The sequence below is a fragment of the Musca domestica genome, unplaced genomic scaffold, assembly GCF_030504385.1.
Source record: "Musca domestica strain aabys unplaced genomic scaffold, Musca_domestica.polishedcontigs.V.1.1 78, whole genome shotgun sequence".
Classification (NCBI taxonomy): Eukaryota; Metazoa; Arthropoda; class Insecta; order Diptera; family Muscidae; genus Musca; species Musca domestica.
The window spans coordinates 2,869,549-2,896,562 of NW_026712403.1; the positions used below are offsets into that span (position 1 = coordinate 2,869,549).

General features: G+C 37.3%; 1 protein-coding gene across 2 annotated transcripts in view; it reads left to right on the forward strand.

Moving 5' to 3' along the window:
- Nucleotides 1-25,928, forward strand: part of LOC101890542 (serine/arginine repetitive matrix protein 2) — a 558,864-nt gene extending 532,936 nt beyond the window's left edge. For both annotated transcript variants that reach the window (XM_059130660.1, XM_059130659.1), the window contains exons 5-9: nt 13,122-14,039; nt 17,663-21,054; nt 21,122-21,281; nt 21,353-21,521; nt 24,981-25,928. In XM_059130660.1, coding sequence (XP_058986643.1) covers nt 13,122-14,039; nt 17,663-21,054; nt 21,122-21,281; nt 21,353-21,521; nt 24,981-25,185 — 4,844 coding nt within the window. In that variant the 3' untranslated portion in view covers nt 25,186-25,928. The remainder of the gene's footprint in view (nt 1-13,121; nt 14,040-17,662; nt 21,055-21,121; nt 21,282-21,352; nt 21,522-24,980) is intronic.
- Nucleotides 25,929-27,014: the final 1,086 nt, after the last annotated feature.

Genomic DNA, 27,014 nt, shown 5'->3' on the forward strand with positions numbered 1-27,014 from the left:
AGATGGGATATATCGGTCCGCTATTTCTGGTACCTCCTCCACAAAGGGTCAACATTTTAAATATCTATGAAGCTCATAAAACGCGAAATTAACATGCGGTTCCATTCAGACTTGGTACACCTCAATATATCCGTCAACACAAGATCTGTTATAAAGATGGTAGAGATCGGACCATTCTTTCTGATATCTCCCCCACAAAGGGTTAAAATTTTGAATAACCAAAACGATTATAAAATCCCAAATAAGCATCCGGTTCTCTTCATATTTTACACATCATAATATTTTTATTAACCCAAGGTCTGGTGTAGAGATGGCACATATCGGTCCGCTCCTTCTGATACCTCCCCCACAAAGGGTCAAAATTTTGAATATCCATGAAGCTCATAAAACGCGAAATTCACAGCCGATTCCATCCAGACTTGATACATCTCATTATTTCCATCAAAATACGTTCTGTTATAAAGATGGTAGAGATCGGACCATTTCTTCTGGTACCTCCCCCACATAGGGTTCAAGATTTTGAAAAACAAAACGCTAGAAGACAGCGAAATAAGCATCCAACTCCCTTCAAAATTCACACAAGATCTGTTATGAGTCTGATATATATCTGCGAACCCCATGTAAGCGGCTCAAAGTAGTCTACAAAAGTGCTACAGATAATAGTGGAAAAAATCTCTTTACACGTGACTCTAAAACATCATGTGTAATCCGGGTTTAAGCAGATGAGGTTCAGTTGCAGATAACAAATTTAAAGGAATTAAGTGAGCGATAAGTTCGATCATGGAAACCCTGCCCCTTTTTGTGGCTGTCTGCTTTTTTCCACTTTTTGTCCGCCTTTGGCTTCCGTCAACTGTGAGTACAGAACACACACACACAGCTCGTCAAACCATTAGCATTATCATAAAAATCGAAAAAAAAACGTTATATAACACCCAAATGGCCACCATTAAACGTGCATAATTTTCAACACCATCAAATACGGAAATATTGCTACGATTCATATCAAAATTGGTAATTTTTCTTAAATAAAAAAAAAATAAAAATCTCCATAACAGGCAAAACCATATCAAATGACGACAGGAAATAGCTTTATAAGCTAATGTCATATAAAAATGCTGTTGGAAGTTTTTTTTCGTATTTTTTGTGGACTAACAGTTTAACCAGATTTCTATCGGGAAAAAATCAGTTTTTGTTTCTTTTATTTTTTTTTTTTTGCAACAACAGCATCAAAAAATGTACTCAAATCAGGATTTTTTTTTTGCAAATTCAGATTTATCAACAGCTCTTACAAGCCGAAAACCCAACTAAACGATAAATAACTGCTGTAGCAACAGCAGTAGTGTGGTAGGCAATGGCAAAACAGCACTGGCAACAACTTCGACAACAAAGACGACGACAAATATCTGCAACACACAAGCTGTCAACTTTTTCTTTTGACCAATCTTGTTGTTGTTATTGTTGTTGGCCAAACCAATGCAGCAACAAAACGAAAACATTTGAAGTTGAAACATATATTCCAGCCAAATGAACTCATACCAAACTGAAATAAAAAAGCACCAGCGTTTACAACAAAAAAAAAACAACGGTACAAACAGTTTGTCCAAGTTGTTTGGCAAACCAACAACAAAAACAGGAGAGTTGAAAATATTTTTACATAACTCTTTTATCGCAGACAAGCAACGAACCAAGCAGGCAGGCAGACAGGCAAAGCAACCAGCATCAATTACTGTTGCTTTTGCTGTTGTTGCAGTTGCAGTTGAAGTTGCTCTCATAGAGGAAAAGTTGCATCCAGAGTTTTTCCAACCAGCCTTAACGGTGCAAATGAGGAAATGTTTGCACATAAACATACATATATTTTTTCAGTTGCAGTTATGTTACACTCAAAGAAAAACTCAGGTTGAAATGGACAATTTCCGACAGGCCTAGTAGAGATAGACGACTTAGCATAGGGGTTAATCAGAGAGAGAGAGAGAGATACAATACCTTCTAAAGGTCTTCTAGAGATAATAGAACTTCTATAGGTTTTCAACAAAAGTAAGGTCAACCCCAGGTATTTTACAGATGGAAGACTTTTAGTACAACTTCTACAAAAAGAAGTCTTTACACAATTTCTGAAAAAAAAATGAAAAACCCGCCAGAGGTCCTCCTGGGATAAAATATCTTACAAAGAGAAATTTTAGTTAGAATATTTTTCACAGGGCTTCCATAATTAAGACACTTTACAAAAATGTTCAATACATAAGATACCTTCAACAGTTATTCTAAAACAAGTATACGTCCACAGGTCTTTTAGAAATGGAATATTTCCCACAGCGCCACCTAGCTCTTCGACACGTTTTCTATAGATAGCCTGTGGACTATCTATAGAAAATGTTAGTATTTGTGAAATTAGAAGAGAGTTTGATGCTTAGTTAGCTTTCTTTGAACGTTATATGGGGGAGGTACCAGAAGAAATGGTCCGACCTTTATCATCTTTATAACATATCTTGTGTTGATGGAAATATTGAGATGTACCAAGTCTGAATGGAATCGGCTGTAAATTTCACGTTTTATGAGCTTCATGGATATTCAAAATGTTGACCCTTTGTGGGGGAGGTACCAGAAGTAGTTGGGCAATATATCTTATCTTCATAGCAGATCTTGTGTTAGTAGAAATATTGTAATGTGTAAAATATGGAGAGAGCCGGATACTTTTTCCGGATTTTATGATCGTTTTGGTTATTCAAAATTTTGCCAAGTCTGAATGGAATCGGATGTTAATTTAGTGTTTGATGAGCTTTATGAATATTCAATATTTTGACCCTTCATGGGGGAGGTACCAGAAGGAGTGGACCGACCTTTATCATCTTTATAATATATCTTGTGTTGATGGAAATATTGAGATGTACCAAGTCTGAATGGAATCGGCTGTGTATTTCACGTTTTATGAGCTTCAAGGATATTCAAAACTTTGACCCTTTATGGGTGATGTACCAGAAGGAGTTGGGCGACATATCTCATCTTCACATCAGATCTTGTCTTAGTAGAAATATTGCGATGTGTAAAATATGGAGAGAACCGGATACTTCTTTCGGATTTTATGATCGTTTTGGTTATTCAAAATTTTGATCCTTTGTGGGGGAGGTATCAAAAGGAATGGTCCGATCTTTACTTATAACAGATCTAGTGTTGATACAAATATTGACATATGTCAAGTCTGAATGGAATCGGATGTTAATTTAGTGTTTGATGAACTTTATGAATATTCAATATTTTGACCTTTCGTGGGGGAGGTACCAGAAGGAGTGGACCGATATGTTCCATCTTCACAGCAGATCTTGGGTTAATAAAAATATTGTGATGTGTGTAATTTGATGATAATCGAACACTTACATCAAATTTTATAAGAGTTTTAATTATTTAAAATGTTGACCCTTTGTGGGGGAGGTACTTGATAGAGTTGACCGATATTGTCCATTTTCGCACCTGGCGTAGCACTGATGCAAATATTAGGATTTGCAAAGTTGGAGCCAAATCGGATTATCCTTCCTCGTTTTGTGCAGTATAATAATTCTTTTTTTTTTTTTTTAAAATTTGTCCTTTCGTGGAGGGAGGTACTTGATGGAGTGGACCGATATTGCCCTTCTCCTAACTCGATCGAAGTTTAGTAACAATATTACAATATACAATGTTTTGGACCAAATCGGATACTCCCTTCGGCAGACAGATGGACGGACATCGCAGATCGACTCCAAATATCCTGAAACGGATTTGGTCCAAAGAGATCTAGGGTCTAAAACGGTTATTTCGATGAAGCACGTTTTGGCCGTATCGAATTATATATACCCTCTGTAGCCATTTGGCTGAGTCCATCCACAGGTCTTTCAGTGATAGCAGACCTTCCACAGGCTTTTCAGTTTTCCACTGGCCTTTTTAAGATCATTCACAAAGACCTTCAATTGTTCTTCTAAACAAAGAAGACCTTCAATTAGTCCCCTTTCTATTGTCATTCTTACAAAGAAGACCTTCTTTGTGTCTTCTATTAAAAAAAGAATTTTTATCGGTCTTTTTGTGATAAAATACCTACCATCTGTATTCTATACCCACAAGAAGACATACAATAGGTCCTCCATAGAAACAGAACTCCCTTTCTGCCTTCTCTTTAAATTGAAGCTATTCAATAGTTATCGGTGAGCTGTTGTTGCGTTTTCGACAAGATTTTAACTATCTATCGCCCTGCTATCGACGAGATATCAGAAAACTGTAAACGATCTATCGACCGACTATCGATAAATTGCCAACGATGAGCTATCGTCGTGTTATCATGCGACGAGCTATGTACAAGATTCCGATTAGCTCTCGTCGTGTTATCGATGAGCTATTAACTATATATCCACAAGCTAACGACGATTTATAGATGAGCTTTCTTTAAGCTAACCATAAATTGTTTACGAGTTTTTAATTTGTCTTCGATGAGCTATGACGTATCAATGAGTTATCGATGTACCATCGAAACACAAAAGAAAGCTTAAAATTGTCTATTGAGAACCAATTGTATTCATGAAAATAATCGATGAACTATCGAGATATTTCGACTTTATATCGGTATGTTGTCGACGAGACATTATCGAGCTCTCAATGAGCTATCGATGAGTAATTAATAAACTAACGTCGAACTATGGCTTAGCTCTTGCCATACTTTCGGTGAACCATAAACTATCTATAATCGATCAATCGATGAGATTTGACGAGTTATAGATTTCCTATGGACAAGCTATACATGACCTCTTGTCGAGCTTTTAAGCAATATTTATAAGCTATAGACGTGCTATCCCTGAGCTAACGATATGTTAGAGATGAGTAATCGAATGGCCACTTATAGTTTAGTTTAGCTATCAATAGGCTGTCTATGAGCTAAGGAGCTATCAAGATTTTAGCACGCTATCAACAAGCCATCGATGAGCTGTCGACGAGCTTTAGATGGTCTATTTATAAGTTATCGCTGAGCTACGATCAACCAGCCATGGATTAGAACTCGACCTGCTATTAATCTTCTATAGAAAATCTATCGATTAGTAATCGATGAACTATTTGTGCCTTAGTCACCAGCCATCAGCGAACTGACAACTAGCTATAGTGGATCTATCGAGGAGCTTTTAATGAGCTATTGATGAATTGATAGTGAACTATAGACTAGCTATGAATTAGCTCTCGACATTCTATCGACGAGCTATCGATTAGTAATTAAAGAATTTTCGGTGAAATATCGAGAAGACATTTATGAGCCATCGTCGATTTAGCAATTAGTACAGGCAACATTACTCATTATGCTAAAGTCATATGTAAAGCTAAATTTTCTACATTTTTCTTTTTCATTTTTATAACATACTTTTAGGCTCTCTCTAGAAACTTTTAACTATAATTAAATTAATTAAAAATAAATAAGTTAATTTAAAATACTAAAAGTATATAATAAATTTAATACGAGTTTATTTATAGTATTTACTTTTAATAGCATTACTTTTAAATTTAAAAATTGTTGAGAGCTCCTTAAATTATGCTATATTAATGTAAAATTTATAATATGAAAAAATACTTTGTATATGGCTCGTACATCATGTGTAATCGGGCCTTAATTAATGCGCTATAGAAAAGCTATATATTACTTAGCATCTAGCTATCGGTAAGCTTTCGCCGTATTATCGATTTACTTTCGACGTGCCATTTGTTGTACAATGGACATGCTATCGATGTGCTATCTCTGATATATCGATGAAACATCTTCAAGTTATTAACTACCTATCGATAGCTTTGATTTCGCGGAAAAAACTATTAACTTAAACTGCAAATCGATGAATTTATATTCCATACCTAGCTATCGACGGAACTATCGATTATCAACTATCTATTGACTAACTATCGACGAGTTATTGATTAATTTTCAGGGAGTTGTTTATCAAATATTGACGAGCTATCGATGCACTACCTCTTAGCTCTCGTTGAGTTATAGACGAGATTACGCGCAAACATCCATTTTTCCATCTCTTGATAAACTAATAACTTAATCTACAAAAATAATAATTTAAATTCCAGTTAAAGTGAAAAAAGGCTTTATTAATAAAATTTATTTATTTAAGTGTTTGTTTTCTCTTTCGAGACGAGCTTAATGATCTGAAATTTGCAGTGAAAAGGAAAGCCAGATAGACACTATCACACACTCACCACTATGCGACGCGTTTCGCCGTTGGTTAAGCGGCTCATCAGGCATATTTGATGTGGATGATGGCTTACAAGGGCCGTTCTCTGGAAAGTAGTATATATTTCGAACTTATTGCAAATTAGCATATGCGAATTATACACTAGAAACTCTCCAGGTTCGACTCAAGTTCTATTGGCAGATCTTTTTCACAGCAACGTTTTGTTTTTGTAGTGATGGATTTTTTGTCCACAACAACTACATTGCTTCCAATGCATACACTTGTTTTAGTGCTGCTTTAGGAAGACGGGTTAATGGCTCAGAACGTAGAGACGGCAACTTCTAGTTGGCTGCACACAGAGGTCCGCGGTTCAAATCCCACAGCCAGGCTCGGCTGAAATTCTGAGTTGCCGTCTCTACGTTCTGAGCCATTAACCCGTCTTCCTAAAGCAGCACTAAAACAAGTGTATGCATTGGAAGCAATGTAGTTGTTGTGGACAAAAAATCCATCACTACAAAAACAAAACGTTGCTGTGAAAAAGATCTGCCAATAGAACTTGAGTCGAACCTGGAGAGTTTCTAGTGTATAATTCGCATATGCTAATTTGCAATAAGTTCGAAATATATACTACTTTCCAGAGAACGGCCCTTGTAAGCCATCATCCACACCAAATATGCCTGATGAGCCGCTTAACCAACGGCGAAACGCGTCGCATAGTGGTGAGTGTGTGATAGTGTCTATCTGGCTTTCCTTTTCACTGCAAATTTCAGATCATTAAGCTCGTCTCGAAAGAGAAAACAAACACTTAAATCATAAAACATATGATCTTCGCCTTAACAAGGCAAAACTCAAAATTTATTTATGATTCGACTTAATAGCTACGTATCTAAATAATAAAGTGAAAGTGTTTCCATGCTATCGACTATTTATCGATGTGATATCGAAGATCTATCGAGAAAGCGTCAATGAACTATCAACGAGCTTTCGATTAACTAGCAATGAGCTATCGACAAACTATCGGTTATCCACTATCTATTGACCAACTAGCGGCGAGTTATCGATGAACCTTAATCGATGAGATTTCGGAGAGCTATCGATTAAGTATCGACGAACTATTGATAAACTTTCAATAAAGGGGATTACTTTTTCTCCGCATATTTCCCGATAAATCAATAACCTAATCTACAAAATAATAAATTCCATTACCATAGCAGTGAAAGTTTTTTTTCTCGATTTAATAGCTTTATTAATAAAATTGATTTATGATTCGATTTAATGATTACATTGGTAAATAATAAAGTGAAAGCGTTTTCCTTGTTATCGGCAATAATATGCGCTCAATTTACAAGACAAAAGCTCTTATAACACCACAAATACCGACAACAACAAAAATAACAACAACTAATTGCATGTAATTTCTTTTTTCGGATAGTCGAACGACTGTCAGTTCTGTTAGCAATGAAAAGGTCTTAAAGTCATTTGGCAATTACAAGGCTTACAAACAAATTCCAACAACATCAACAACAACGTATCTTACAGCCATGACCAGTCATGATGATTACCATGAATATGACCAAGATTATATTTGACCAGCTAGCTGCTTATGGCCCAAAGCGATATTGTGACGATGCCTGTCATATAGTTTACAGACCATAAGCCTGCCTAATCATAGGTAGGGGGTAATGTTTTACTTCAATGCTGATTGTTAAGGCCCCCAGCAAGGAGTACGTTGTATTGGATTGTTCGGTTGTGTTTTTCCTTCACATTTCCTATGTACGTGGATACATAGCCAGAGATTGGTAAAAAAAAGAAGTAAAAATGAAAAAAAAAAAACAACAACAACAATCTGCAAAAACATTGATTATGCATTGGCTACTTATGACTACCGATAATGTCAAGCGAAGATTTAAAGCCAATATGGATGCTGTTGCTGCTGTAGTTTGCTTATGTTTTAGCCGTTGCTATTTTTGGAGATTTTATTTTTTTTTAGATTTGTTGGTCTCAAAATTTATTTTAAAATTAACAGTAAATCCAAAATTCTACCAGGTTTTAATCTCTAAAGGTGAGAGTACACAACAGGCTTTTTTGGCTGGCTTAAGTCATCGGCTGGCTTCTTTGGAAAAGAACAAAGTAGCGTAGAGTAAACAAGTGTAAATTAGGGTCCAAAATCGAACTAAGTCAACCTAAAACTCCTTGTGCCAGTCAAAAAAAAGCTGTTTTATTTATTCTCATCTTAACACTTTGCATTCTGACCTTAACACCTTAACACTTTCGGAGTTTGTTCCTTTTTTACAACTACTTTTTTGAATTTATATTCCCCGTCTAAAGATCGAAGGCTTTCTACAGGATTTCTTAGATAAAATATTTATTACAAGTCTTCTAGAGATAGATGAACATCTACTACAGGGGTTTATAGATCGACAATTTCCAAGAAACTTCACCCCGAAAAACCTCTATAGGTTATGTATATAGAATATGACAAGTAAAAAAGCTGTAAATTCGGCCGGGCCGAATTTGAATCCCCTCCAATATTCGGAAAGAATTTAGAAATTTTCAAAAAAAAAAAAACAACAAAATCCGTTAAAAATTCTGATAAAATCTGAAAAATAACGAATTAAGCCGTCAAATTGGGATCTATACGAAGACGTGGACCTGCATAGGCAATTTTTGTCATAAGCCATTACAATATTCAAATACGAAATTTGAAAAAATATATCCGGTGAGTAAACTACCTAAAATCATCAAAATACCGAATATAGAGAGGTGCCGTTATATCGGAGCTATACGAAGACCTGGACCTTCATAGACAATTTTCTGTCACAGGCTGTAGTACCTATTAGGAACTTCAAACACGACATCTCAAACAATTTCGGAGAATATTGTATCTAAAATCATCAAAATACCGAATATAGGGAGGTACTCATATATAGGGCCTATACGAAGACCTGGACCTGTATAGAAAATTTTCTGTCACAAACTGTAGTTCCCATTGCGATCTCCAAATACGAAATTTGAAACAACTCCGGTGAATAATGTCGCTAAAATCATCAAAATACCAAATATTGGGAGGTACCGTTATATGGAGGCTATACGGAGACGTGAGCCTGCATACGCAGTTTTTTGTCATAAGCTGTAGTATCCATTACGTATTCTAAATACGAAATTTGGAACAAATCCGGCGAATAATGTCCCAGTGGGTAAAGTACTCAGTAGGAACTCCTTTTGTGGATTTTCAGATAATTTCATTGACAAAGTTTGACTACAATCATCAAAATACCGAATATCGTGGGGTACCGTTATATGGGGGCTATACGATCTCGGAATGACGAACTTAATATACCCTCCATACTATGTATGATGGAGGGTATAAAAATAGGATACTGGAGTGCTGTCGACTTGTACGACATAGTGTCGACAAACCATGGATGAGCTATCGACGTGCAATCGATGAACTGGCAATCGATTAAGAATGGGTTATCGACGGCTACATTGTATCGACGAGCTATGAATGAGCTATCTACATGCTCTCGCTGGATTATCTATGTGTTAGCAATGTTTTATCGATTTCCTACCGACATGCTATGGATGAACTAACGACGAGCTACCGACTAAATTTTTAACGATCTGTCAGTAAGCTGTCAACTAGGCATCGATTAACAACCTGTCGGTAACCTATCGACGAACTACCGGTTAGGTATCGACTTAATTATAATTGAGCTATTTGCGATTGAGCTTCAACGAGCCATCAAGCTTTTGATAAGGCTAACCTTCTATTGACTATACAGGCTAACCATTAACTATCCATGAGCTCTCAATAGGCTATACTTCAAATATCGACAAGTTAGCAATAAATTATCGATGAGCTATGGATGAACTACGGACTAGATATTTATGAACTATTAACGAGCTGCCGATAAGCTATCAACTTGGTATCGATTAACGACCTGGCGGTAAGCTACCAATGAGCTATAATCGGTTTGACATTATCGGTAAGATATTTATGAGCTATCAAAAGTAATCGATTAGTTTTCGACAAAATATCGATAAGCAAACAATTAACAATTGATGAGATCTCAATGAATTATTTTTAAGCTATTGACGAGTCATAGATGGGCTATTGGAGAACTATCGAAAACGCAATCGAATAGCTATCTAGATGGTCGATGCTCTGTTCCAGAACTGCAAGAATGGATGAACTACCGCCTTGACATTTATGAGCTATTAACGAGCTGCCGATAAGCTATCGACTTGATTAACAACCTGACGGTAAACTACCAATGAGCTATTGATAAGCTATCGATAATCGGTTAGGTATCGACAAATTATCGGTGAGGTATCTATGGGCTATTAGCAAGTAATCGATTTGTTTTCGACAAAGAAACGATTAACTATTGATAAAATCTTAACGAGCTATCTACGAATCATCGATGGGCTATTGGTGAACTATCGAAAAGCAGTCGATTAGCTATCGACAGGCCATTGCTCTGTTCCAGAACTGGAAGAATGGATGAACTACCGACTTGACATTTATGAGCTACTAGCTGGCCCGGTCCGCGTTGCCGGCCCGTAGTTTTTGTCTATTATGCATATTTGTCAAAGCATAATTATTCACAGATATGACTGTTATAAGTGTTCACATACTGGTCGATTAATTTTTAGTCAAATGAGCAGTAATTTGGAATTTACTGTATATTGTACACCTCATAATTGAGGACTGAATGATTTAAGGATAGCCAAAGTTAATTACTTTTTTAAACCCATTAGCACCTCAGATTGTACATTTGAGCCCACATAAGTCCCCCTAACCATGTCGATCTGAGTGTCCGCCAAAAGGTGGACTTGAGGGAGTGCTATTACATGGAGAAACTTCTAAAATTTGTAGATATGTTGAAATTTTTGTGTAAGATTTTCACCCCCCAAATACACATTTTTAGTCAAATCCTTTGAAATATGGTAAAATCAGGAAGTACCTTTATATGGGCACTACTGCGAAACATCGACCTACATTAAAAACTTTCATCACCCCTTAGAATCCAAGATGACAAATAGAGGCCAAGTCAAAAATATAGCAGAACAACATAGCATGTCAACCTGAAAAAAAAATCACGTGATTTAAATAAGTAAAAATAGCTTTATCCACCTCATAATTGAAGGCAGACTGATTTCAGAATAGTCAAATATAATTACTATTTTACACCCATTACCGTAAGATGGGAACTAATTTTATTTGTCATTTAAATTGTAAATTGGAGACCCCATAAAGTCCATATTTTTCATCATAGTATAATTCAATGACGATTCAACAAATATTCGGTCCCGTGATACTTTCTTATATTTGTAATTTGTTCATGTTTTCACAATTTATTTCATATAGATGTACATCCCAAATCTACGTTCCCAACCAATATTGTTTTGGGGGTTACAAATTCAATCGAATACAAAATTTTCTTTTCTGACCACACATTAGATGTGAAAGTGGACTTGGAGATACTCCAATGTGGGGACATTACTTAAATAAATTCCTATGTGGCAATTATCTGTATGATGGTTCCTTACCCCAGGGTAGCATAAATTTTTTAGTCTAATCAATTGATGAATGTGGTCAAGACCAATATGGGCCCTACTCCGAAAATGTTATGCGAAGAGATTCTCTACCCCCTTACAAACAAAGATGCCAAATAAGGGCCAAAAATAGAAGAAAGTGCAAAGACCCCAAAAATAGCTTAAATCATACGATGGCTATATATGATCGATATCATGGCCTGCAATTTAAGGTATCTTGAATGTTCGGGAAGAATTTCTGGAAGGATAGAAATCCTTTTCTTACTAAAAGTCCCATTCGCTCTACTATTTTGCACCCTTTATATTTGGTATTTTACTGATTGTACTCCCAAACAATTTTGCATTTTGAGCTCTCATTGAACGGATTATTGTCACATGAAAGAAGTAGGTCCACGCTTTGAAATGAGCCCCATTAGGCTTTTTCGGTCATTTTTGTTTGTTTAAATGTGTGCGCATCTTCCAGCTGAAGTACGATGTAGGCCCTGGAGTTGAATGGTAGATGTCAGTTAATATCGTATTTCGCACTTATTTCATTTTTTTCAATTTCAGTTCTCAAGAAATCAAGTCAATTAAATAAATTGGTATTAATATTCGAATTCAAAAATAAAATATAAAAAACACTACAAATGTACATTAGAAAAAAAGTAATGTCATGTTTACGTTAGAACTTTTTGCAGGTTTAACCTACTTCAAGAGGATTTATTTGAAGTATAAGTAATGGATATGACAATTTTAATCCAAATACTGTGGGTTAACCCATTTATATGTAAACGTACTATAAGTCAAAATGGAAAAAAATCATGCAAAATAAAACATTACTATTGTACATTTCAAAAGTCAAAATGGAAATGTTAATATATCACATTTTTACGCAATTTTTTTTTGGATATTATCCTTTTCGGATAGGAGACAATTCCGAATTTGTATGAATCATTAAAATCAGTTCAGCGGTTCTTAAGTTATAAGCGTAGTAACTAACACAACTTTATTTTATATATATAGATTAATGAGCTGCCGATAAGCTATCGACTTGATTAATAACCTGGCGGTAAGCTACCAATGAGCTATTGATAAGCTATCGACAATCGGTTAGGTATCGACTACGATAACGTTATTTATCCTTTATGATATCGAAAAAAATACAAAACTAGTAGATTCTTGCAGATTCTGGAACAGAGCATATATTTTTAACATAGATCTCACATATTGCGTTCGGTGTCGACTGAATATCACTCTTCTTTTCCGTGCTATTGGGAGAAGAATTGGGATTCTGCCTAATAGTCTAATTATTGTATTTTTCGAATTTTATTTGTGTAACGATCTCAATTTTTTTACCTGCAAAAGTAAATAAAAATTAATTCATTTTTCGTGTTTTTTTTTCAGGTTACTACCAACCAGCGGGTCCATTGATCTCACCACATGTTATACAGCCAGTTACAGCTGGACCACCACCGCCTCCATCATCGTTACCACCAAATGTGCCATTGTTAGCGACGACCAACACAAAAGTCAAATCCCAAACACAATCGGCGACGGTCGTCGATGGCGGCGAACATCTTCCGGCGCCCGGCCAACCAAATGCATCGCCCGCCGAGGGTGGCGATTCCGAACTCCTACTAACCGGCGGCGATTTGGCACCCTATCGTTATCCACCACAAAGTGGTAATAGCAGTGCCGCCGCAGCGGCAGCCGCTGCCCATCACAATCAACAACAGCAGCAGCAACAACATCAGCTACACCAACAGGCAGCCGCTCATGCAGCAGCAGCGGCGGCTGCGGCCGCAGCAGCACATCAAAGCCCACCATATCCCCGATCAATGCATGCCCAAATGCATTATGCCCCCGCATATCCTGCAAGCTATTATTCACCGTATCCCGGTGAACCAATGTGTTATTCACCACCTGCCTATCAACCGTATTTTCCAACAACCAAAGTTTATCAAAGTGCCCCACCACCACCGCCACATCATTCGGCCTATCGCCGTTACCCCTACTATCAGCCGGGTCATCCGCCACCACCCAGCGATCTATATGAACAAGGACCGCCGCCGCCACCACCTAACTCAGCTGGTTCGACTGGCGGCCAGGTGGCAGGACCACCACCGCCGCCAAGTCAGGCAGGTCAACCGCCACCACCACCGCCACCGGGTGGCACACAATTGGTGCCAGCAGGTCCGCCGGCCGGTCACAGTCAACATTTGGAACATTATGCCGGACCACAGGGCTATTATGCGGGCTATGGTACTGGCAGCAGTGCAGCCGGTCAATGTTATACACGCAGTATTCAGGCTCCGTATATGGGTAAGGAAAAGTATGGTTCTTATATTAAGTTCAGATGTTGATGAGTGATGATTGGGAATGATGATGATAGTTGAAATGAGTGGTAAATGATGAATTAGAGGGAATGAGAGAGAGAGGATGAGAATTTATTAATTAAATTATGGATAGCAAAGGGCGTATAATTGTTGTCGTTATACATACGCCAGGAAGGTCATTGTTTGGAAAAAAACGATCGTATTTTTGGGAAACTACTAAAACAGATATGTCTGGAACTAATAACAAAAACAGTCTTAAGACAACAATTTAAAATCAATATTGAGCTCAGAACCTAATGCAGAATCTTAGAGAAGGCTTCTATAAATTAATTAAATTCGGGAGGAATTATAACAGGGATAAGGTTTCGCCAAGAGAAAATTCGACTCAAGCACTGGGCAAGAGTCACTCAAAGGTAGATGGTTTTTTAGATATTACGTTTGTTGGAATGATTTAGAACGAAGTGAATGGTTTTTAGAGAGAGAGAGGATGACATTTTCTTAATGAATTTATGTGTGTTTGTGCGGGCGTATGAGTGTTATCGTTATTCATACGCCAGTAGGGCCATTGTTCAAAAATGAAAATAAGAAACGATCGTATTTTTGGGAAACTACTAGAAAATGAAATTTTGGCTCAGAAAATTATAACAAAAAATGATTTAGAACGCTCTATAAGTCTAGAGCAATACACAGATACACAGAGAAAGGTTCATTATCTTACTATAGTTTGGATTAAATTATCATGAGTGCTAAGTTTTCAAATATTATTGGACTTCTACCAAAAGAAAATCCCTCTTAAGACACTGGATAAAGGACCAGTCCATTGAAAGTCTTTTTTTTTTTTTTGTAAAACGGTTTGTTTGAGAGACTTTAAACCAAACTCGATATAAGGGCTCCATTTATTACCCTAACACAATTTCTTTCAAATTTAGTACCACTTGGGACTTTTCGCAAGCTTATAATACAAATATCGATCGGTCTTGCCAAAAATACAGTGAATATAAAAATTCAAAGTTTTATCTTTTCCGTACATTTTTAGAAACAAAACTCTAGACCCCCACAGTGATCCTAATACAATTGTAAAAAAAACAGCTCTTTTTTTACGCCCCATGCCAATGTTATCCAACTTAGTCGAATGTAGAACAACACCGGTATAACAAAAACCCTACCACGTCGAAACCCAATACGCAAATAGAGATTGTAATACCAAAATTTCGAAATCTCAGTGGTACCAAATCAAAAACCATTCGTACTTTAGTACAAACTTAGCCCTACATGCCTAAAATGAAGTTCATACCTTACTCTAGAATTCACAGGCTATTCGTTTATCTGACAGAAACAAATCTAGCAACATTTATACACTTTGTACATTTAAAGTACATTTTTATTCTAATTCTATACTTGATAACATGGTAAAATAAAAAGGTAAGGTAGAGCTACCAGCTGATTACAATTTTTTTCTAAGTGTATGTGTTTATTGTTTTGAAAAATAAAAACAGAATAACGAGACACGCACTAAAGCTATTCGATAGACTCGTTTAGATCATATTTTTGAAAAAAAAATCCAGGCATTTAATTAATTTTTCCCGCTGTTTAACTGATTTCAAAATTGAGGAAAATTATTGAATAAATGAAAACAACTTGTTCAAAGGAAATTTGACGGGAAGCGGTCATAGCCTCAGGGCTGCACTTCTGTAGTTTTACGAAGCTGTTCTACCTCCTTATTGTACCGTGAATTTTACCATGCAATTGCTACCAAAGCAGTTATTCCGAATTTCCACTACCATTTAGCAGTTATTCCGAATTTCCAATCGAACTCCTCAACTGAACTCTACTTTCCAAAAATGATTTTAATACCAATTTTCAAGATCCCAACTCAAAAAGTTCATCTAAAATAACAAGTAAAATAGGATCAGTAGTTTTTGCCAACAGATGTATAACCCCAGCCTTGAGTTGACTCTTTATGTGACAGTTGGCCAATATTAAAGCAGTTGGCCAATATTGACCAATTCGTATCTTTTGGACTATATCGACTACTTTCTATACATTATATGAGGTATGTGCCTATTCTTGAATAATGTGGAAAAATGCGAGAGGTAAAAGATATAGCGGACCGAAATATTCTATCCTCATACTTCATCTAATAGAGATAAAAAAATGTTATGTGCAAAATTTGAAGGAAATTGAACTTTTATATCCAATTTTATTCGAAATCATATATTCCGATAAATTGCATATTCATATCAGATTTCTGGTTAAGATATATATTTAGATATAGCAAGTTGTAAAGAATCGCCGACTTGTTTCGCAAGTTATGACAGCTATAGGTATTGGAAATTGTGACCATTTGTGGATGAGGTACCAGAAGGGATGAGGTGCCAGAAAGTCATCATCCTCACAATAGAAATTTAAAGAGAGTTGGAAGCTTATTTCGCTTACTTTGAACGTTTTTTCAAAATCTTGAACCCTATGTGGGGGAGGTACCAGAAGAAATGGTCGGATATCTACCATCTTCATAACAGATCTTGTGTTCATGGAAATATTGAGATATACCATGTCTGAATGGAATCGGACGTTATTTGTCGCGTTTAATAAGCTTCTTGGATACTCAAAAATTTGATCCCAATGGTGATCCCATTTTAACACCAGACCTTGGGTTAATAAAAATATTGTGATGTGTGTGATTTAAAGAGAACCGGATGCTTATTTCGGATTTTAAAATTGTTTAGGTTATTCAAAATTTTGACCCTTTGTGGGGGAGGTACTAGAAGAAATAGTCCGATCTCTACCATCTTTATAACATATCTTGTGTGGATGGAAATATTGAGCTGTGTCAGGTCTGAATGGAATCTGATGTTAATTTCGTGTTCTATGAGCTTTATGGATATTAAAAATTTTGGCCCCTTTGTGGGAAGGTACTTGATGGAGTGACCATATATTATCCATTTTCGCACCTGACCTAGCACTCATAAAAATATTAGGATTTGCAAAGTTGGAGTAAAATCGGGTTATCTTTTCTCTTTCGGCGCTGTAAATTGTTTTTCCTTCAAAATGTTGACATTTTGTGGGGGAGGTACCGGAAGGAGTGGACCGATATTGCCCATCTCCGACCTAGATCTATGTTTGGTAATAATATTTCGATGTACCAAGTTTGGATCAAATCGGATAATCCCTTCGAGAGCATCAGTCGGACAGACGGACGGACATCGCTAGATCGACTCCAAATGTCCTGAGACGGCTTGATTTTCTTGTCAAAATTCAAACTACCTCTCCATTAAGACGTACGTATTTAGTACAATTTGGTACTTTTCGTGCCGTTATTAAAGTTTTACCCCAAGAGACCTTAATACATAATTTCAGAATAGGTTAATTTACACTGCAGTACCATTTTGCACTTTTTGTACTATTCATACTACTTCGTAAAAAATCCTATTTGACCACGTCACACCATCAGTGATTCCTTATAAACGAATATAACATTTCACAGCTGTTTCCAATTTATTCCTCCCCGGGAAAACACATTGTCAAAATGTCAAAAACTTTCGGACATTTTAAGTTTCCCCCTACACATTTCGCCAAATTTCATTCCTCTCATTTTTTTTACATTTCCAGAATATCCACCACAATGTCCGTGTCCAATGCAACAATCGTGTCCAAAAAACGTCCATACTGGGCCTCATATTGGTAGCAACAGCAGCAGCAGCAACAACAACAGCAACATCGTCAACAACAGCAGCAGCAGCAATTACAACAGCAACAACAATGTCAATCACTCTCTCAACGGCAGCAGCAGCAACAACAATACATCATACAATCATCACAGCGGCAGCAACAACAACTCAACCTCCACGGTGGCATCCATGAGCAACAATCATTGCAGCAGCAACAACAACAACAGCAACACCTTGAATGTATTGAGTTTGCAGCAGCAGCAGCAGCAACAACAGCACAACAACAAGTCGCAAACGAACGATTCGACTATGACGAACAACAACAACAACAACAGTAATCGTCTTAACAACAATACACCGAATGCCAACAACAATAATGCCGTCAATACCAATAGAGGCCCAGTTAAAAATATTCCCAACCCAATGGAACCAATACCGACAAACCCGAATAAAATCCCCCTACTAACGATAGCGGTAAAAACCGAATTGGCTGTCGACGACACCGACAACAAGAGCCAGTACGAAGAGAATGTCGTTACACCCCTAACACCGCCCGACTGTTATAGTACAAATGAAGACAAACTAAGGGATACGATCGACACCGATCATATGGCCGATATTCAGGACCAGGATCAAGTCATAGATAAAACGGCGAACAGTGCCGAGATGGAGGTCACCTCTCATTTACGTGGCATAGCTGCCCAGGTCCAACCCATAGAGGCCTATGATTTAACCACCAGTACCCCACCCCTAGCGAATGGGGTAAATGCCAGCGTTCCCATTGTGGGAGCCACAAATTCTCCACATATGAACACGGTGGGAAGGAAGGCTCGCATTGGCAAATCAATGGCCAGGAATATGGTGTATGCAGCCAATCAAGTAAGTTCTACAAATCCGCCTGGAGTACAGCAGCCACCACCGCCTGTTGGCATCCAGAGTCGCAATGGATCCCAGCCTGCATCACCACTACATAGCAGCAACACTTCATCCCAAGCCACCACAACACCCCTGCCAAAAACTTCCGTTACCCAAAAAGTCACAACACCTGAGCACAATGGCCTGGGTAAAATAGCTGCATCTCCATCTCCAGCACACTACCTGGTGCATAATGTCATGACCAAACAGGAAATCGATGAAGTCCATGCCCCACTTTTGCTTAAGGCCGAAATCAAATCCGAGAAAATCAAACTGGAAGATGAGCAGCTGATCGATACAATGTTGCTGCAACAGCAACAGCATGTTGCAGCCGCTCCACAACAGGCGCTCAGCCAACAATCAGCCTCTCAAAAACATATCATTCAAGAGAAAGAAGAGCTTAAAGTCATAAAAGCCGAGCCGATTACACTCTGCGAAATTTTACATGAAAGCAAGGTAAAGGTGGAGCTAGATTGTGAAATTATTACGCCACACGAAGAGAGAAAAGTGGCGCCCAATTGCAGCATGGGCGAGGGTGCTAGCAAATCTCAAGGTAGAATGCGTCTATTGTCCTCCAGACACTGCTTACCCGCCACAGCTCGATCACCCCTGCCAGCCGTGAACTGTGACATAGACCTCTCCACAACATCAGATGATGAGGTGCTCGATTTGTGTCACAGTCCTGTGGCGCCCAAATGTTCGGGGAAGCGTAGAGGAATTTTGGAAATTAACAAAAACCAATGCAAAAAATCACCCCCCAACAGCTATAAGAGCCTAATTAAACAAGCCGAACCCAAAACGTATCTCTGTCTGAGTCGTAAATTTGAAAAGAAATCACGATTTGGTCGCATCCACTGCTCAAAATCGCCCAAAGGTAGTGCTGCCCTCAACAATGGCATACGAAGACGAGAATTAATGTTGACCGATCAGCAGAAGGAAAGTCTAAGGAATCGAAAGAAAAAGCTTGCAGCCATGGAGAAACGACGGCGTGAGACGAAGGAGCAAAGGAGAGCTGAGCTGCGGCAAAAACGCCGCAAGGAAGCCAAAGAGGCAAGCAATCAACCCGACATTAAGGGTGAAGAGGAACCTGATAGAGAGGAGCAGGCTATTAAAAAAGAAGAAGCCGAAGAGGATGAGGTGGTTAACTTGGTTGAGGATGAAGTGGAAATGTTGGAAATCCAGAAGCCACAGCCACAATTATTGGCCAACAACAATGAGGCCAAGTCATCGCCTCAGATAACCCCAAAACCCTCACCGAAACGAGGTAAACCGGCCAAGAAACCAGCCATACCCTTGCATTTAATGGAAACTATTGATGCAGTTGCCCGAGGATATTTCTCAGAACCCGAATGCCGTACATCATCGTCACTGGTCACAACAACAACAACAACAACAACATGCTCTCCCAGTCCACACAAGTCCTCCCATATGGCAAACGAATCAAAAGCTGGCCGCAGTCCTTTGGCCCATAAAATCCACAAGAAATCAAAAACCACTTCGGAAAAACGTTCCAAATCGGAAACAAAGAAACCTCTCAAAGTTCAAAATGCCATCAACTCTGAACCATTAAATGTTCGAACGGTTTTCGATGCAGTTCCATCACTAACAGCAACTACCTCAAAGTCAGCAGCTTTGGCGAATACAACGCACATGACGGCTAGTGATCCCAGCATTGAATATCTCGACCAGAATAGGTGCAAATCCGCGGAACCCAAACAGACAACCAAGAGCGCCAAGGAGGGAAAATCGAAAAAATCAAAGGTGGAACAAAAGTCTTCTAAAAAATCAAAATCCAAGGAACGACACTCGATGGAGAATAACTCCATGGACTGCGTAGCCGAACCGATATCCAGTGCAGCAATGGAAACGAACAACAATGAAATTCCTAAAGAAGCTCAAATTTTGAATGGGGAACCTCCTGAAGATACCAAATCCGACGAAACGGCGGAACAGGCTGTAGATGGGACAAAGGAGATGGTAATAGAGCTGGATGGGGAACAGCACAATGTTTCATCTGTTGTCACATTAAACGCTCAAAACACCCCCGAACTACCAGATGCTGGAGCTGATGCTGATCTTCCATCCACAACAGAACATACATCTGTGACAGAACATTCCAATGGAAATAGCAGTACAACATCAACCACACCAACGCCGCAGCAGCAGCAGCAACAACAACTTTTTATACAGCCCACATTACCTCCAATGCCCCGGGTGGTGTGTCACCATCATGGGGTCAAGCGAAATCGTTCACGTTCCAAATTTGGCAATCGAAAGCGTCAAAAGTTGAAACATTCCACAGTGTCGTTTGAGCTGGACGAAACACTGCCGCCGGCCACACGTAATGATGTTGTGCCAAAATGGAATAATGGCTGGACATGGGAGGGTGAACAGTTCCAGGGGGCGGTGTTCTTGAATGTGAGTTGCACACACACACACACACAAAGACATTATATTTTTCAATAATTGTTGTTGCTTCTTTCAGAGCGATGATCCTTTGGTCATACGTACTTGTTATCCTGCTATGCGTCACGTTGAGGGTGATATTATACGCACCCGTGACTGTGTTCTTCTAAAGGCCAATGAAGATAACGAGCTACCCTATGTGGCCAAGGTTGCCCATCTCTGGGAAAATCCTGAGGATGGTAAGTTCCCGATTGAGATGCATTTAAAAATAGATTGATTTGAACCCTTGCTCTTGTTTTCTCTTTAACAGGTGAAATGATGATGTCTCTCTTGTGGTACTATCGCCCCGAACACACCGAACAGGGACGCCAACCCAGCGATAGCCCAGATGAGGTGTATGCCTCACGACATCGTGATCACAATTCGGTTGCCTGTATTGAAGATAAATGCTATGTCCTGACATTTAGTGAATACTGCAGGTAAGTGTTATGGAGTAGTTCTTTCTTAGGATATGTAATCCAACACAAAAGTCGAATTTGAAACTTTTCGATTGTCAAACAAAAAAGTTGACTTTCGATTTTAACTTTACTGACAAAGTCGGCTAACGTCGATTTCGATTTTATGATGTGTAATTTCGTCAATTTCATCAATCATATTTCCACTAGCTGCTGACATATCTTGGCGTGCCGGTCTGCTCCGCGGAAAGTGTATGTTCGCCAAACGCCCTACACTATCTTTCAGAATTATTTTTGATACATCATTTAATCTGTCAACTTTTTCGCCAAAAAGTTTCCAGGAGTTGCGTATTGCAGTTCCGATTAGTGTTAGTTTAAAACTTAAATATCGATGATCCGAAATGGAATGCTCATCCGATGCTTCCCATCTTTTCGCGTCCAAAGTCTTGTTTTGGCGTCCAACGACTTCAAGTTTCGAACTTGCTGCGAAATTCTCTGACGTATACTGGATCGAACTTAACCTACTCCGAAATTTCCTTATCAATCTGTTTGCTGTTTGTAGCAGTGTCCTCGACCACAGATGCCAATGCGCCCACATCTGTGGAAGAATTTTGCTCACGATCGCTGAATATCGACGAGATGTGACTCGTGGCTGGATTACAAACACCAGCCGGTACTGGTTTATTTAGGCCCTGCATCGTAACCTTTTTTGTAACTTCTTCCATGAACATTTTTTAATTTCTTCCCTTCCTAATTCTTAGATTAAAGAAAACATGTTCCTTCTAGAACTCGGTGTCCCATTATTTGAGGTACACCTTCGCTTTTGATTGCTAACTGTCTTCCTGTGAGCTTCCACATTTAACTGCGGAGGGCTTGAACCATGATCCACATTCAATATATTATTCTTTATTATTGAGTTTTTGCATTTTTAGATTGTTTGAAATCTTCGGTTTGGTACTGTAAAATATTTATTTTGCCTTATTTTGTCCATGACTTCTTTATTATTGGGGTTTTCGCCTTGACATTTTTTTCTGTGGTTTCTAGTCGACTATCGACTAACCATTAAACAACTGTGTTAGTCTTAAAAGCCTAGATCGAATTTGTGGTCATTGCTGCAGGCAATATTGACTTCGACTTTTTGTATTCGATTTTCAATTTTGAGATCATAGAAAGTCGATTGTCAACTGATCGGAAAAATCGAAATACTGAAATAAAGACATTTCCTTTCAAAAAAATCTAAAAACCCACTTTTGTCTATACCTACATTTACCTACCGATTTGCCAGAAACCATGGTAGAAGAATACAGGTATTCGCATCAACACAGCTGCAGGGACAAAGAGCTGTCAGACGAATTTTGGAATTGAAATTTTTAAATTAAAAATTATTGAAATTTGTAAAAGTTGTTGAAAAATGCATATCATAACAACCTCCGATTAGTGCCATATAAGAAAACATATAAAAATCTACTTATTTTTGATAAAACATTTGACGTATCATTGTTTGATTTTGAATTTTTTTACCAAACTATTTAAGAGGAGTAAGTTTGCAACATATTTTGTCCGTTGTTGCAAAATAATTAGGCTTAACCCCATGACCATTACACCATTATTTATTCAATAATTTGCCATTTTTTTTTTTTTCATTTAATTTTCATAAAAAGAACAAAAACACTTCAAATTTGCCCAACAAATAGGATTCGCAAGGTACGAAGGAGGCCCATTGGTGTGGCCATATTCGCAAATTATTTCTTCTCAATTATTCATGAATGGAGGAGTAATCTCTCGAGAAAAATGATTTTCGTGGGAGTAGAATTCCCTGCGGACACTCATGATTGAGCTGATGGTGTTTCTCGACCACTTCGACGTTTTTTTCGATTTCTACGTCCGGAAAAAACATCTTGAGAAATTCTTAAGGTAGTCTCCATTGCGTGGCTTGTCCGAAGGTTTCAGAAATTGAAAGCTCTTCTTCTTTGAGAATTCATAGTATTCAGGTTTTTAGGAGGTATAAGCCTATTTATTGTTGCCGAGGAATTAAACGGAAACTTCTTTGCTTTACTGAAACATAAAGGTGAGAATACATAAAACGTTTTTTTTGTGACTGGCTTAAGTCATCGGCTGGCGTCTTCGTATAGGAACAAAGGAGTTTTAGGTTAGTTTAGAAGAAGCCAGCCGATGACTTTAATCAGTCAAAAGGGCCAGTCATGTTTAGGGCTTTGTACGAAGTTTTTTTTAAGATCGTAGTACAGGATGAACTAAAAAAACTGCAACAAAGTCAAACGCCACAATTTTTACATTTTTTTTAAATTTTATTGAATGAAAGCAAAAATGTCGGTAATAGCATCAAATTTTAGAATAAGTTTAGATTTGTTCGAATTGATCATTTTGGCACGAATTATGGCCTTCAAACGCACTACCCGAATGTTGCTCTGCGGTATTTTAGCCGATTCCCGGCGAAGCGCTTCCTTGAGATAATCGACACTTTTGTATTTTTTAGTGCCACCCTTGCTTTTCAATATACTCCAGACACAATAGTCCAACGGATTGGTATCCGGAGATTTTGGTGGCCATTGTGCGCTGGAAATGAGGCGAGGAACCTCATTTTGTAGCCATTCTTGGGTGGCACGTGCTTGAGTGCGATGGTGCTGAGTCCTGTTGGAATGTCCAAGGTCTGCGGCCCAAATGTTTGCGTGCCAAAGGCTTGAATACACCCTCCACAATATTTTCGCGATAATATTCGGTATTTATTCTGATACCACGGTCGATTAATACGAGGGGAGAGCGACCATCGGCTGTTACGGTGGTCCACATCATCATCATGGCCGGCGCCTGGTGGCCAACCGAAGGTGCACATTTTTAGCTGACTTCTTTGGCAAGTAAACACGATCATTTTGTTTGCTTACAAACTGCTGGACAACGAATGTTTTCTCATCGGAGAAAGCAAAATTCGGCAGTTCACCACTTTCGGTGTAAGTTCGTGCACTTTTAGGAATTTCAATGGATTTACCCCGAGTTCATTTTTCAATATTTGCCGAATGGAATATTGCGATATGTTCAGCTCACAAGCCATTTTTCGGTCACTGCGACGCAGGTTCCGATCAAGTCGCTTTTTTACTTTTCGAATCATTTTTGCTGATGTTGCTGTTTTCTTCCGTCCACTTCCTTAACGTCGGGCTACGCTACCAGTATCACGGTAACAAGCGATGGTACGAGACACAAAATATTTGTTGACATTTAAATGCTGGAGTGCTCTAACGATAGCCATTTGTGGTTTTCCAACCATCACGAATAACTTTTTTCTGGAAAATTCTCACCAAAATGTTTTTGTACGCTTGTAAACAATATAATGAGCTGTAATTGGAATAATCTTAACAGCTGTCGGCTGGTTGCAGTTTTTTTCATCTCACCCTGTATATGTTTAGTTTTATTAAACCTCTTAACTTTTAATTATTATTCTCACTATTTCGTTTTTTATTTCAATTCCAGATATCGCCGAAGACTACGAGCAGCCGAAGAAGATATCGAAGATGTCAATATTGTACCGAAACGACCCAATTACTATAGTATACGTGTTGTACCAGAGAACACAAATCCGGAATTGGTTATGTTCTGTCGTCGAGCATATGAGTTCCGGACCAGACGTCTTCTTAAGATGCCAAATAAGCAGGATTATTATGTAGTTAATTCATAGATTGATGTAAACACGAGCTGTTTTCGACGTGCTCTCGCTCTCTCTGTCTCTCTCTCCCCCATCAACACGTAGTGGAAGAGCAGATGGATATCAATACAAGAAATAAAACATAACCTCAAAAGTGCATACAACAAACAAAGAAATGAATTGTTAAGGCCTTTTATGAAACAGTAAACATTTATTTAAGTAAATTTTTTTTAGTAGATCATTTTGCATTCTCCCTCCTCACCAACAAGATGGGGGGAGGTGTAAAACTAAACTAAATTATATAACAAAAAAATAATAATTAACACAAAAACAATGAAGCTAAAAAACAAATACTATTATTACATACAAGGTACATTTACATTAAAACATACATCCACATACATAATGTGTGTGTGGTATGTATGTACATCAAATCTAGACTACAACAACTAGTATTAAAAAATAAAAAAACTGAACATCAAAAGCTAAGAAAAAGTTACCAACAAAACTAACCACAAAATTTAACCAAAATATTTAGGCATAAATTTAAGAAAATAACAACAACAAGAACACAAAACCGGAAGCAGAATTATCTATTGAAACTATTATTTTTACTCTAATAATATTAGAAACCAAGGCTAATTTGAAATTAGTTTTTTTTTTAATTTTTGTAATGTAAATTGTTTTTGTAAGGAACTTTTGTGAGTTTAAATTTAAGTTGCATATGTATATTTTTTTAAGAAAAGAATATATTTTCTAATTTCTATATTCAAAAACCCTTTTCATTTAGTTTAAGTCTAAAATAGAAGTGAAAAAGTGTATTAGCCCTATTTAATCCTCTTGAATTCCTCAAACCAAATTGATTTGCAAGCAACAAAATAATTTCCTTACTGATTTTAAAAATCGCCACGTTCGAACAGTTTTAAGTTCTTTCAGAGAATTTTTAAAGAAATATGGACACATTTAAGATAGTATATCTACCTTAAACTCCTTTTCAATAAATTTTCTTTATTTTCCGCTAAAAAATCAAAAAAAAAATATATCCATTTAGTTTTGTGTGTGTTTTCAATTCTATTTTTATATAACATTGCTTAAGTATTATTTAATAATATTTATTTCAATTGTATTTACTAATAAATACCTAAACATATACTTCAACAATTTAGTTTTGGAAAACTTCAGTTTATATTTTGTAAAGCTCTAGAGCTTAGACAATTGTTTGAATTTAGTAATTATCTATAAATAAATATTTATATTTTAAATAAAAAAAGCTTATGTATTTATTTAATACTATATTTGATTTTGATATATAGAAACAAATGTTTTGTATATTCATACATACGCATATATACACACATACATATATAGATTTTTTTCTAATAATATTTTCCATTGTTTTTTTTTTACATTTATTTTATTATTGATGAAATATTTGTTGTTTAGTTTTATGGCCATTTTGAAAAACGCCTTAATTTCTTAAGTTTCTGAATAAAAAAAATGCATTCAAAAAAATGTTCAAAAAAAGTTATTTTTTATTTATTTCTGAAGATAGTTGACTAAACCCCAATATTTTCTATCAGTCCATTTATCATGTTTTTTTTTTTAAATGAAGTGGCTTATTGTATTTCCCTGGTTTGTACCTTGGCATATTCTAATTGATTGTGCTGATACATGGACTTGAACTCAGCGGGTATTCTTATACATATATTCCAAAACAAAAATTTTGTATCCAAGTCACTTTTCTTATTGCGCACACTTCAAATTTTGAATCCAGTGGATTTTATTATACCCTACACCACATAGTGGAGGGTATTATGTCTATGTGTTTTGAGAAGGAAGCGAGATATACCCATAGTTGCTTT